This window comes from Schistocerca serialis, chromosome 7 (genome assembly GCF_023864345.2).
Source record: "Schistocerca serialis cubense isolate TAMUIC-IGC-003099 chromosome 7, iqSchSeri2.2, whole genome shotgun sequence".
In the NCBI taxonomy this organism is placed as follows: Eukaryota; Metazoa; Arthropoda; class Insecta; order Orthoptera; family Acrididae; genus Schistocerca; species Schistocerca serialis.
In genome coordinates, this window is record NC_064644.1 from 195,677,976 (window position 1) to 195,691,917 (window position 13,942).

At 44.6% G+C, this 13,942-nt stretch overlaps 1 protein-coding gene across 8 annotated transcripts in view; it reads left to right on the forward strand.

Annotated features, from left to right (window-relative positions):
• LOC126412584 (protein kinase C and casein kinase substrate in neurons protein 1-like) overlaps positions 1-13,942 on the forward strand; it is a 548,284-nt gene that overhangs the window by 320,979 nt on the left and 213,363 nt on the right. The window contains exon 1 of one of the 8 annotated variants that reach the window (XM_050082237.1): positions 10,539-10,669. The exons of the other annotated variants lie outside the window; for them this stretch is intronic. Within the exon in view, the coding sequence (XP_049938194.1) occupies positions 10,589-10,669 (81 nt within the window). The 5' untranslated portion in view covers positions 10,539-10,588. Of the gene's footprint in view, positions 1-10,538; positions 10,670-13,942 lie in introns of those variants that run through there. 8 annotated transcript variants of the gene reach the window in all.

Genomic DNA, 13,942 nt, shown 5'->3' on the forward strand with positions numbered 1-13,942 from the left:
GGATATCGCGGCTATGTCTCGATACGCTAACAAAAGGCGCTTTGCACGCGCACGCCAGTCCCTGTAACTCCACCGCGAACGCTCGACATCGCTTCGACCAGTGCGACATGATTACTGATGTGTATATGGGATGAAACTTACTGTCTGCACTACTAACAGACGGCGCCACCGTCGCTGTATCTTTTCAGCGCGCGTTATTGGAATTTGAAACCGTCAAAGCATTGTGAAACGCCCTATATTAACCATCTGTCGGGTCTCCGCTCGAGTACAATTGGTTACTCATGCTACCCACTGCGCCTGTACGGCTGTCTCAAATAGTTGCATTAAACACAGTCGCTAGATTAATGTAACACTAAGAGTCTTCTGAAAGAGAAACTGCGCACATTAATCGAAGCACACATGCTCTGCACCAGAGTTTCGGTCATGCTTGCAGGGTTGGAGAGCATATTTTTACCATGAATCGATCGCATAGCTGCGAGGGTAGCAACACACAACAGGTTATTTGCGCTGTTGACGGGAAAGAAATTATAAACATAAGAATCCTTGTATGTAAAACTGCATATATTCTTAATTTATTTCGGTGCACGAGTTACTGTGGCGGAAATGCACAAACCTGTAATGTTCGGATACAGTATTACTGGTATCCTACTGGATACTGTAAAGTCTTTTAAATACATGGGCGTAACGTTGCAACGTGATAAGAGATGGAACAAGCAAGTGAGAACTGTGGTAGGGAAGGCGAATGGTCGACTTCGGTTTATTGGGAGAATTTGAGGAAAGAGTGGTTCAAAATGGTTCAAATGGCTCTGAGCACTATGCGACTCAACTGCTGAGGTCATCAGTCGCCTAGAACTTAGAACTACTTAAACCTAACTAACCTAAGGACATCACACACATCCATGCCCGAGGCAGGATTCGAACCTGCGACCGTAGCGGTCACGCGGTTCCAGACTGAAGCGCCTTTAACCGCACGGCCACACCGGCCGGCAGGAAAGAGTGGCTCACCTTCAAAGCAGACCGCATATAGGACACTGGTGCGACCTATTCTTGAGTCGAGATACACTATTGATGAAATTCAGAGAACTGGCATTAGAAGCTGACTTCCGAACGATTCCATTGCCGTCAGCACAGCGCATACGGACCATGAGCGTAAGATACGAGAAATTAGGGCTCATTCGGAGGAATATAGGTAATCGTTTTTCCCTCGCTGTTTGCTAGTGGAACAGGAAAGGAAATGACGAGTAGTGGTACAGGATACCCCTCCTTCACGCACCGTACGGTGACTTGTGGGGTACCCATGTAGAGATCCCGATTAGTGTGGGAGAAAGAAAAGGAGCAGTTGCGCGAGAGTTCTCGTACGCACTGAGAGCTCACCTGCATTACTGCAACATAGTTCGCTCTGGCGGCAATGACCTCAGCACGGACCCAGCGTCGGAAACAGAGGTCCTTCCTTCACGCAGACGGCTGCAGGGCGCGCCTCTTCTCTGACACTCTCCGCCCACGAGTGGGCTCTTCTCCTACCCCGAGAACCTTCCTTCCGCGGTTGGCTTCAGTGTCTCTACTGCACTGGCTTCTCCGAGTTGCCAACACAATTAATGCCGTAATCACGCTCCTCCCACAGGAAAGAAAGATAAATTTGCCTTTAAATTTCCTGGCAGAGTCAGTTTCGCACGAGGCTTGAGACCTACAGTATACGTGTCTTCTCCACTGAATTTGAACTTAACCGCCCCGTTCTCACTTCCTGTCCCAAGAACTGGCCATGTTACGGCATTCGCCAAACACCCGACCGTGAGCCATGTGTCGATAATACGTACAATGCTACTACTTTGCCACGCCTCTCGCTCTCATCGGCAGTTTGAAAAAAAAGTATTTATAAATATAACAATGCATCAGTATTACACGTGCAGCTGTGGTGACGAATCAAATGGCAAATGGTTCAAATGACTCTGAGCACTATGGGACTTAACATCTGAGATCATCAGTCCCCTAGAAATTAGAACTACTTAAACCTAACTAACCTAAGGACATCACACACATCCATGCCCGAGACAGGATTCGAACCTGCGACCGTAGCGATCGCGCGTTTCAAGACTGAAGGGCACAGTGGCACAGCACATTAGTCATTCAGATAAGATTGCTCGTGGGGAATTCCGTGCGGAAATGTTACATCGAGTAGAAGACCACAAGACATTACTGGTCACAGTAGTGTTCAGGGATGAGTCAACATTTCTTATCAGTGTCATGGCCAAAACCCACAACTGCAGTGTATGGGGCAGCGAAGCTTGGAAAACGTCTGTGACACTCCCAAATTTAATGTGTTTTGTGCCCCCAGCAAATTGAAAGTCAAGGGCCCTTTCTTCTTCTTTGAGAAAACTGTCACTGGTATTGTGTATATGGATATACTTGAAAACTTTTCAATTCAACAGATAGATTAATATGACCGAGATGGTAGGGTTTTCCACCAGCAAGACGGTGCACCACCTCATTTCCTCACGAAGTTCGAGGTTTCCTTAATAATCGCCTCCGAGGACGGTGAACTGACTGTAAAGGGCAAATCGCATGGCCACCTCGCTCACCAGACTTGACACCGCTGGATTTTTTTTTTCTGGGGTTTCATTAAAAACAGTGTGTGTGTTCCTCCTGGATCAAAAAATTTAGCCGACTAGAAAAATCGAATCTACGCTGCCGTTGCAGAAGTTAAGCCCGATTTGCTGCAACGAATGTGGGAAGAAATTTAATACTGGTGGGAATTTTTGTGCATCCCAAATAGTAGTCACATGAACCAAAATGTGAGTGAACTGTGTTGTGTAAAACGTGAGGTTGTTTGCTACAAAACAATACATCTACCGATTCCGTAAGTTGTATCGATAAATTTCCGTATAATCATAAAGTGATGTGATGGCGATTGTTGCAAGCCTATCCGGTAATACTGTGAATTACATGACTGGGATAAAGACGAACAGGTAATTATAAAATAATATTGTAAATTACAAAATATAGTACTAATTGTCTGAGACAGATGTGTGTGGATATTTTCCTCGCACGCCTCCTGCTACATTTCTAGCGGCTGGGGCGTCGACGGGACGTCAAAACCTAACCATACTTTTTTCCTTCATAAAGCTGAATGGGCGACACGCAGGCTTTAAGCTCCAGTTACCTTGTTCTTACAAGTCTCTGATAATTCTGTTGTCATTTGCGATAGTAAACTTCCACATTATCGGTTTCGGTATATGTGAAAACTTCTAAACCAAAGGATGGTTGCGATCACTGCACGAAATTTGCTAGCATTTCATATCACGTAAAATACAGTGTTACATCAAACAGGATAATTTGATAGAACGATGTACCTACAATGTCTTTAGTGCGTGTTTGGTGCTAATTCACTTTCGTCAAGAAACAATTGTGCCAGATTAATCCAGTGAAACACGTTTTCTTAAAAGTTATTACAACCAAAATCTAGCCACACTGCTAAGTAATGTAGAGAATAAGGAGGGAGAGAGAGAGAGAGAGAGAGAGAGAGAGAGAGAGAGAGAGAGCGCCGCTCCACACTCGCGCTTACATGGTGACAGTCACAAAACGTTGTGCCATCACCTTCTGTGTCTGCGGTGTTCTTAGGTCTGGGTGCGATCACTCATTAACCTTTTGACTACCACTTTTTTTTTCAGAGTGAAAGACAGTAATGTATAGTAATTTTAATTAATAGCGTCGTCAGAAGTAGCAAAATGAAAAGACATACGTGCTGATGAATTAGTGAGCAAGACACAGCGGAAGGGAGTAAGTCTGAAGATGTCCAGCGCAGCTCTGAACAAAACGTTAGGAATAGAGAAGTTCCATCGACAACGACCATACAACATAGTTGATTAAGGAGGGTAGGACGTCAAACGGGCCGACTTGGAGCAGGAGAGGCACCACAGGACATTTTAATTTCCACTGTCTATACTTTTACAAGTAAATTCATAAAACTTTGTCAGCACGACCAGGAAGGATTCAGGATTCACACTCGTAGCAGCGGAAGTTCAAAAACATAACAAAATAATTTTTTTACATATGAAATTTCATCATTTTTTCACTTACTATTGGCTGCATTTGTTGCTATAGGTACACTTTTCTTCATAAGTAAGAGAGACTGTTCGATCAATTTTGCACAGCATACAAACCATATTTACAGGTGTCTGAAACTCTAGAATCTATTTAATTTATGAAAAAAATGAATGAGCTGTTACGTTTTGAACTTTGTTTAGAAAAAAATCAAATGTTGTAGTTAATTATCTCAATTTATACCACAGTTTATAATAGATTTGGAAAATTTTAGAGTTTCGTACACCAGTAAGTATGGTTTGTAAGCTGTGCAAAATTCATCAAAGAATCTCTCTTACTTGTGAAGAAAAATGTACCTATAGCAACAAATGCAGCCAATAGTAAGCGAAAATATGATGAAATTTCACATGTAAAAAAATTTATTCTGTTATGTTTTTGAACTTCCACTGCTGTGAGTGTGAATCCCGAATCCTTCCTGGTCATGCTGACAAAGTTTTACGAATTTACTTGTAAAAGTATAGACAGTGGAAATTAAAATGTCCTGTGGTGCCTCTCCTGCTCCAAGTCGGCCCGTTTGACGTCCTGCCCCCCCCCCCCCCCCCCCCCCCCCTTAAGCAGCTGCTGATACATCCGGTCGTGAACTCTTTCCTTGTGTGGTCACAAAAATAATGCCCGCCATGTCGTTTACCAAAGCCGTGGGAGGGAAGGGAGAGGCAGGAGGAGAAATAGTCACTTATAGGTAGTTAGTGTCACAAGAGATGACTGCGTGCGCAAAAACTGACAGACATACAGAAAACAGAGAAACATCAGTGGATAGAGTATCGCTCCTAGTTTGTAAATCATACTACAGGTGCGCGATATGTTCTTCGTTTGTGATGTGGCTGACGTCAATATGTGCGTGCAGTTCATTGACGCTATTTGTACCGGAAGGCGCGACGGCAGCCCGCTTTGAAAATACGTTCATTGCTTTTGCTTCTGCAGGTGCGAAGGACAATACGGGGGACAATACGGGGCAGAAGATTGGCAGTGAATCCTGAAGACAGCACAGCTCATAGGTACAATCTGTAATTATAAGAAATATGCAAACCAGTAGCAGGATTCCCTTTACCAGTGGAACGTTAATACACAGTAACAACATGCGGCAGTTTCCCCCTCTGGTTCTCTGACAACCTATAGTGGAAAACACACGTCTTGTGGTAGTAAAAGGGTTATACGGTGCTACGTTTTCTCAGCGTGATTGATTAGTGGTGTTTTTAGCCGAGTTGTTTCTATTTCGCACAGCCTTTTTGGTTGGAAACTAGACGTAGAGTATACACAACAGCACGACTTTAGCACCTGAAGATGACGACTGGATTGGTCGTCAAAATACTGGACATAAACGGAAACTACCCGGTCGCACGCCTGGGAGTGCCCCCTCAATATGGTCCCATCTGGGATGTAGTATGCTCGAACATTTGAAGCTTATCGGTTTGGGACAGCGGGAAAATAGTACCACGACAGTCCGCGAAAACAAAATCTCTGTGACAATTTGGATGAGTGGCAGGCCTGTTCGCGGATTTATACTAACAGCGACAGTGCATGCAAGGATGGAAGGATTTTTGGTAGGAGGTGAGTTACGGCAGCTGCTGTACACAGTCGATGTCTCCTGGGCCAACCACCGCAGATCGAGCCTATAACATACCAACACCGTTATCAGAGTGGTCATTTTATCACAAAATCAGCCACCCAGTGTGAGATATGTTTGTGATCCGCGTTATGAACTTCCCTGTGGCAGTCGATTTTTAGCTGAGTAATTATTTCTAGTAGAGCCAGTCTGACTTGCTGTGATAGAGAATACGAGATGATCTAGTGTGTCAAATACTGCAACATCTCGTTTGATTGTTCCGTGCTACATGTAGCTTGCGTAATTTTCGAACTATACTAGTTCTTAACGGATCGGCAGAAATCTCCGCACGCACAGAGGCTGAGAGGGAATTGTTTCAGATACACCAGATAAAGTGAAGAATGGGTGGTGGTGTTCTGGGAACGCAATCAAAGTACTGGGCGGAACTGGTATATTACCCTCGAGTCTCCCAGTCATTTTAGGTGGAAACTAGACATCGAGTTTACACAACAGCACGACACTAGCACCTGAAGATAACGCCTGGATCGACCGACAAAATATTGAGCATAAACGGCAACAACTCGGCCGCACGCCCGGGAGTACCTCCCTCCCTCCCTCCCTCCCAATATGGTCCCATTTGGGATGTGGTACGCTCAAACTTTTGAAGCGTATCGGTTTGGGACAGCGGGAAAATAGTCCCACGACGGTCCGCGAAAACAAAACCTCTGTGACAGTTCGGATGAGTGGCAGGGCTGTTGTCGGATTTATATTAACAGCGACGTGCATGCAACGTTACAAGGATTTTTGGTAAGAGGTCAGTTACCGTAGCTGCTGGGCACAGTCGACGTCTCCTGGGCCAACCGCCTCGGTATCGAGCCTGTAACATACCAAGGACGTCATCGGAGTTGTCATTTTATTACAAAATCAGCCACCCAGTGTGAGGTATGTTTGTGATTCGCGTTGTGAACTTCCCTGTGGCAGTCGATTTTTAGCTGATTAATTGTACCTAATAGAGCCAGTCTGACTTGCTGTGTTAGAGGATACGAGATGATCTAGTGTGTCAAATACTGCAACATCTCGTTTGATTGTTCCGTGCTACATGTAGCTTGCCTAATTTGCGAACTATACTAGTTCTTAACGGATCGGCAGGAATCTCCGTACGCACAGAGGCTGCGAAGGAATAAATGTTTCAGATGCACCAGATAAAGTGAAGAATGCAGGTTGATTGTATTCTGGGAACGCGATCAAAGTACTGGGCGGAGCTGAGTGGCAGTGTGTTCAGGAGGCGCTGGTGTATTACCCACGAGGCGGCTCACGATCGCCATTCGCGGTAGAGCGGAGCGTGTCCGCCGGCTCCTCAATAGCCCCCAAGTGTCTTAAAAGGCGGCCGCAACAGCTCGCGGTGCGCCTCTCAACGACCTGCGGCGCGACCCAGTTGACCTTTCCACCCGGCGCACCTCAACCGCTACACGCCGCAATATTCAGAGCCAGTTGGAAGACCCCTCACGCTGCTATTACCCACAGGGCACCGTTACGATCTGAGGGGTTGCGTATCTGACGTGTGAGCATCCTCGACAGCACAGAGCTGGGAATACAGAGTCGTTCAAAACTGAATGCTAGAAACATATGCAGGTGCAGGCAGAGGGGGGGGGGGGGGGGGGGGTGCGTCTCTTCTAGCTCTTCACCAGCACCACAGAAGAGTTATAGACGGTTCAAATTTTGAGTTCATTTTATGTAAACAATCGAGGATCTAAAGATGTTTTGTTGTGGACTTAATTTGAAAATGATAAAGATACAATATGGTAACATACAGAGCTCTCAGTTATTGCTCGATGGAGTATGGCAGACGCCCAAATACTTAATAATCAGTGCATGTCTACTTATTTTTATTTTTATAACATTCCATTATATTCTATAGATAGTGGCAAGTCTTCGTTGCATTATACACGACCTTGACGTCGTAGCGCAAACACTCATAAACTTTATCCATTTTGATAAAGTGGAACAGTGTAGACGATGGCATTCTGAGAACAAGCAGAGATTAATGTTCAAGCACTGCCATTGCGAATTAATTAATTCACCACACTCCATGTTTCAGAAGGCTACCTTCCATCATCATATGATGGACGATTATTTTACTCATTCAAAATCGTAACATCACCAGAGACAATTTTTGGAAGGTATCCAGATTATGTACTAGGCTGCCCTAAGTTCTGTTCATACACGGCCGCTGCAGGTTCCAAAAATTATCGCTGGTGACCCACGTAGATTGTGTTTATGGGAACTGGTCAAATGACGGAAGATGAGGATAGGCCGCTGAAACACTTAAGAGTGGTGAGTAAATTGATTCACAGAGGTACAGGGTGAACATTCCTTTTATCACTGCGAATTTTATTATGACCAGTCGTTGTCCGTCACAACGCTACGCTAAGCTGGTATTATTATTGTCCGTAGGCAGACAGGCTTCTGTGAGGAAAAAGTAAATCCTTTCCTTTTCCCTGGCCTCATCCTGTGTCCTGGCGGGGGAGGCATGTTAATCTCGTTTTGGCAGTTTCTGTGACCACGCCCCTCCCCCTCCATTTCGGACGGAATTCGTGTGTATTCCCCATCTGTCATCGGTCTGCATCTAGCGTTATCCCATGTGAAAGTGTGAGAACATTTTCGAAATGTTGCGAATCGTGTAACTGAGATGGGACGTAGGTACCTGCTCGTAATTCACCATGTCGGATGTGACGAACCGCCTCAAAGCCACATCCAGATCAGCTGGCACATCGGCCGCGTCATAAATTCCTTGGACGGGTTCTGTCCGGGGCCGGCGCAAGTTTCAGGGCAGGTGGAGCGAAAAATAAATTCTTTTGTGTAGAATCACAGTAGCATGTGCCAGCAACTTACAGGGAGATGTCCCCAACGGTGGGGTCGACGTTTTGAAACTATCCACACAGTGATGTAGGTTAAGGACCCAGGCAGCCATTAACGCTGGTGGGACCTTATTTGCTAGTCATCGACGACACAAAATTTGGAATTTTGGGTGACTTCTATGCGGCTTTAAAAAAGAAATATTACTGACAGTGGTTGTAGCGTAATGGTTATAGGGCAAGACTGAAAAGCAAGAGGTTGTGAGTTTAATCTATCCTGGTGCTTTGCGATTTTGTAAGTTTTAAACCTTTATCGAAATGACTGATCATAATTTTTATTCAGTTAAGGGTTTAAAAGTAATATTTTAATTTCCGTTCCTTTGTCACATCATCTTAATCACCGTACTAACTTTTCCAGTCGTTCCCATTATTTCTTCCTATAATTCCTTTTCCACTTGTAATCTTTGTGCATGAGACTTTAATTATTTCAGTGTATTAATATCGATTTAATTTCTTCCGTTTCATCATGAATTCCGTTTTACTTACAAACCCTTCTTTCGTTTAAATGTTCATCTACGTTATTTTGTTCACAGTGAAATAAGAATTCATGTTGCATATGTTTGTATGACGATTAGCATCCAAGAAAATGTACACTTTGGAACGAAAATTATTTTTTTGACGCTATTACACACATAAATAGATCCACTCATCATCTTAACTAGATTCACTCGTTTTAACTAGATTCACTCATTTGTTTTTTAGCTGACCTAGCAGCATTTGAAAATGTTTAAATATTATAATAGATAGATAAAAATAATTGAGCGATTAGCGATTAAATTCACATGCACGAAGATGCCAAGTGGGATGATGGGGATAAAAATTGAGAGGAATTGAAAAAGTTCGTACATTGGTCAAAATGACATGACGGAAGGAACAGGAATTTAAAAGGTACACTTAAGCACCTTCGCTAAGTAAAAGTAATATCGAAGTCATTTTGATGAAGGTGTAAAAATAAAAAAAAACCCAATCCACTAGGAGATTCGAATCCATAACGTCTTGTATATGAGCGTTGTGCTATAACGATTGCACTACCCAACCTGTCTCAATAACATTCCGTTTGTAAAGAAGTAGAGGAAACGACAAATTAAACTACTTTTTTTCCTCAATTACTCGCAAATGAGGGCCCGCCAGGCTGAATGGCTGCAGGTTGCGATACCTGGGACCTTTACGTAAAATATCGTATAGATGCAAAATGTTTGACACGTAGGACATCTGCAATTGAGAGGCATAATAATTAAGTTAAAGAGATCCGCTTTAGTTACACTAATTATTTATTCAAACCACGACCAGTTTCGGGAATTATAATCCCATTTTCAGGTGTACGAAATTATTGTAGTTGGTAACACGGGGTAGTCGGTGCAAAAGCTGCAATGACTGCATGTTGGCGGAAACTGTCTGCCGCTGGGCAGCGGTACGGTAGCAGCGCCAACCACTTCCGTTCCGACAGCACGTTACCTGTTAACAGTTACAATAATTTTGTACACCTGAAGACTGCATTTTAAAATCCTGAAACCGGTCGCGATCTGAATAAACAATTAGCACAGGTGAAGCGGATCGCTGTAAATTAAATACCGTATAGATGATTTCAGAAAGGCGATCCCACCGGTGGTAACGACATCGTACAGGTGACAGTGTGTGTTCGCCGCGGGAGCATTGCCTTTTCAGAACGCTTGCCACCGACTCGTGGGGTCAGGCCAAACTCTGATAACGCTGCCCTTCCACGGTTGTTTACGTTTGGCTGCCGGCTGCGCGCGGGTGGGTGGCGCTGTGGGTTATCTGGTAGTGTACCCATTCAGCTGGGACGGGTCGTAATTTTCCGCGAGCAGCGGCCGTAGTGGTGCGCGCTCACGTGCCCCGGCGGCTGCGTCGGCAATTAGCGTGCCAGTCAGAGGCGAGAGTCGGCGTTAGCGGCCGCTAAGTAATACGGCGAGTGGGCAGCGCGCCCCGTCCAAGGCCGCGGGCCGGACGAGCCGCGAGCGAGCCAGTGCGGGTGCGGGTTCTGCTGCGGCGAGGCTAGGCTGCGGGCCGGCCAATGGACGCCATGGGACGCTCGCTCTACAAGCTGGCGCGGCGCGCCGACACCGCGCTGCTCGACCAGGAGGACCACGACGAGGTGGGTGAGTGCGGGCTCTGGCGAGCTATGTCTGTGTGCCACAGGAACATATCGCAGCCGCTTCGGTGCGAGGTCCAAGTTAGCTCAGATGCTTAATTACTTAAAGGGGTTTTCAAACAGTGCTTTGCGGCGTTAGGGTAGTGCCGTGGCAGTAGTGTCATAAAAACAATAATTTGGCTTATTTTCTTTCTGACTAAAGGAACAACGCGTGCGCTATAGTCCGATAAAAATTACTTGATAGTTGGCGACTATCACTTGCCGCTACAGTGTTGCCACATCCGCTGCCGACTACCACTAGCTCATGAGCGACACTCTCACACGCTGTTAATGTGTAACGCGAAGCAGTGTTGGAAGCGGCCGCCGCGAGGTACGACTGAAATGGGAGATGCTCTGTCGACAGGCGATTGTAAGCGACCAGTGGCTGAACTGTGGCAGACGACGGGTTATGTAGCCCAAACAACCACCTCGTGACCTGCACTATATTCGAGAAAACGACGATCAGTGACCTGCGCCAGAACCAGCATCACAATCGCTTTTTTCGCGGAATTTAAGGCTTACTACCGTGAGCAAACTCAAGACAAAATTTCGTAATATGTCTGTCTGCCTAGCCATCTTATGCAGCAAAATTTTCAGTTTTAGCGGTAAAAGTACACGGGAATTTCTCGCTGTCATTGGTTTCCTGAGACTATCATACTGGCTGCATGGGATGCCGCGTTAACATCCGATGAGCAGTACTTGTTGGCACTGTGTTTCAAGTTACAGGCGACACAAGCAAATTCCAAACAAAAATTGAATGACAGGATGAAAAATAAGAGCAGTTAAAGTCAATACGATGATGAAAATGGCACAGCAAAATATTAGAAATAAAAAATTACGTGTTTCAATTAACTGAATAAAAATACTAATCATAGTATTTTGATTAAATTTAGAAAAATAAAAAAAACCGCTGCATCTGTTGAAATTCCAACCCTTGATCTTCTACTCAAGTTTGTACGCTAACCACTTTCTTTCTTTACGTTATTCTTCTCTGCACTTGGTCGGGGCGGTCGTCATATGAGATCTGTTCTGGTTGATCGTTGAATATTTCATCCAAGGCTTTTTTTATTATTGCAGAAGGCAGCCAGCCCGGCACCAGCAGGCTGTGCCATTACACTGTACAACGCTAAGCTATTTATGACTCTGGTGTTGCAGTCGCTAAAAGTTAACTGCCAGTCTTCAAAAATTCCTCTTCACGCAATGTCGTGCGAAGCTCATTTAACGTAAGCCGATCTGTGTGATTGTGACAACTGTGTAAATGACGCTGCATCACGTCTTATGCGGAACGATCAAGTAGTGCTTGGTTAGTGCTGTGTGTGAAACCGGCGCGCGCGTGTGTGTGTGTGTGTGTGTGTGTGTGTGTGTGTGTGTGTGTGTGTGTTTGTTTGTTTGTTTTTTGGTGTGGTTATGTGTGATGAAATAATAAATAAAATGGCCACACCAAGGTTCGAGATCCACGCACATCAAAAAAGAAAGCAATCTAGAAAAAGAAATTGATGTGAACTAATTATTGTGGCAATTTGGCAATGCCAGAAGTGTCAACTATCAAATAATTTCAATCAGACTATAGTAGTGATACACAGCGAGGCAGCAACTAACGGTTGTTACTGTGGCAGTGCTGTAGATGTCAGTCTAGTATTTTGGCACGAAAAGTTTGGTTGGCTTGGTTCAAATGGCTCTGAGCACTATGGGACTCAACTTATGAGGTCATTAGTCCCCTAGAACTTAGAACTAGTTAAACCTAACTAACCTAAGGACATCACACACACCCATGCCCGAGGCAGGATTCGAACCTGCGACCGTAGCGGTCTCGCGGTTGCAGACTGCAGCGCCTAGAAGTGGCCGGCACCAAAAGTTTGATACTAAAGATAAAAGTTGTTTCCCTGCTCTTCATACGGTTTTAGAAGACAATGATTTCTAGGTAGTGGAGACGTCTGTTATTTGTGGATAATTTAACTGAATTCAATTATTACTTTCTGAAGTATTTTCCAGAAATAATTGAAAAACACAATTGCGTCAAAGATCCTTTGAGTAAAGAAGTTGCATCAGCACTTACCACCGAAGAACAAAACCAGTGTATTAATAATTTCTTCAGACTCCACACTGAAATCTAAGTTAGTATCCTCGTCGTTGCATTGCATGAGTCTTGGAGCTTCGCGAAGCAGAGGTATTCGCAAGTAGGTAATAATGGCCTACGAGTTAAGATATTTTTCTGAACGTCGTACTTATGTGAAGTGGGCTTTTAGCATTGGCAGTCATCTACACGAAATATAGATTGCGAATGAATGTGGAGAAAGAGAAGAGTCACAATTTCCAATCTTGTGTGGACAGTTGAAGAACATGACAGTCTCATATCCTTTAAGAACACTTTATTGCGTAGATCGCAAGTTTTCTTATACAGACAACCTGTTACAGCCAGTTCATTGGCCATCTTCAGATCTGTAAAGGCTTACAACGAAATGCAGGTCAATACATCTTATCCAATCAAAAGATGGTGTAGTACAGTTACGTAGAATATATAACCTACTATTCGGTAATATCGGTGCTGTTAAGGAACTAATCCCATGTTCACGTACAGCACAAAAAAATATAATAATTTACGGAACTGATCCGAAGTCGCAATTGACCTTACGCCATTGTGCCAGATGCACTACCTACCCATAACCCCAGAACTTGCAACATATTCGACATTTTATAGAGTATTGAGAACTCTCACATAGCGCGGAAAAATTGCACAGAATCCCATGCGTTTAATCATGTTACATTTTCTGAGTAAATAACCAGTAAATTAACACGCCATCCTGCATGACATGGGAAGCAATTGAAGTCGTCTCACCGACAGCAACAGGCAAAATAATTCCCGCAGATCATGTAGACCTCAGGTCATAGCTGTTGTCACCACTTACATAAAATCAATTAGTAGCCATTACACCATATGTAGTACACAAGAGTATAATAGTACTTAATGGAACTTGTTACTTACGTTTAAAGAGCACTCCGTCGTCAGGCCGCGAGGGGCCTACCGGGACCATCCGACCGCCGTGTCATCCTCATGGAGGATGCGTATAGGACGGGCGTGGGGTCAGCACACCGCTCTCCCGGTCGTTATGATGGTATTCTTGATCGAAGCCGCTGCTATTCGGTCGAGTAGCTCCTCAGGTGGCATCAAGAGGCTGAGAGCACCCCGAAAAATGGCAACAGCGCATGGCGGCCAGGATGGTCACCCATTCAAGTGCC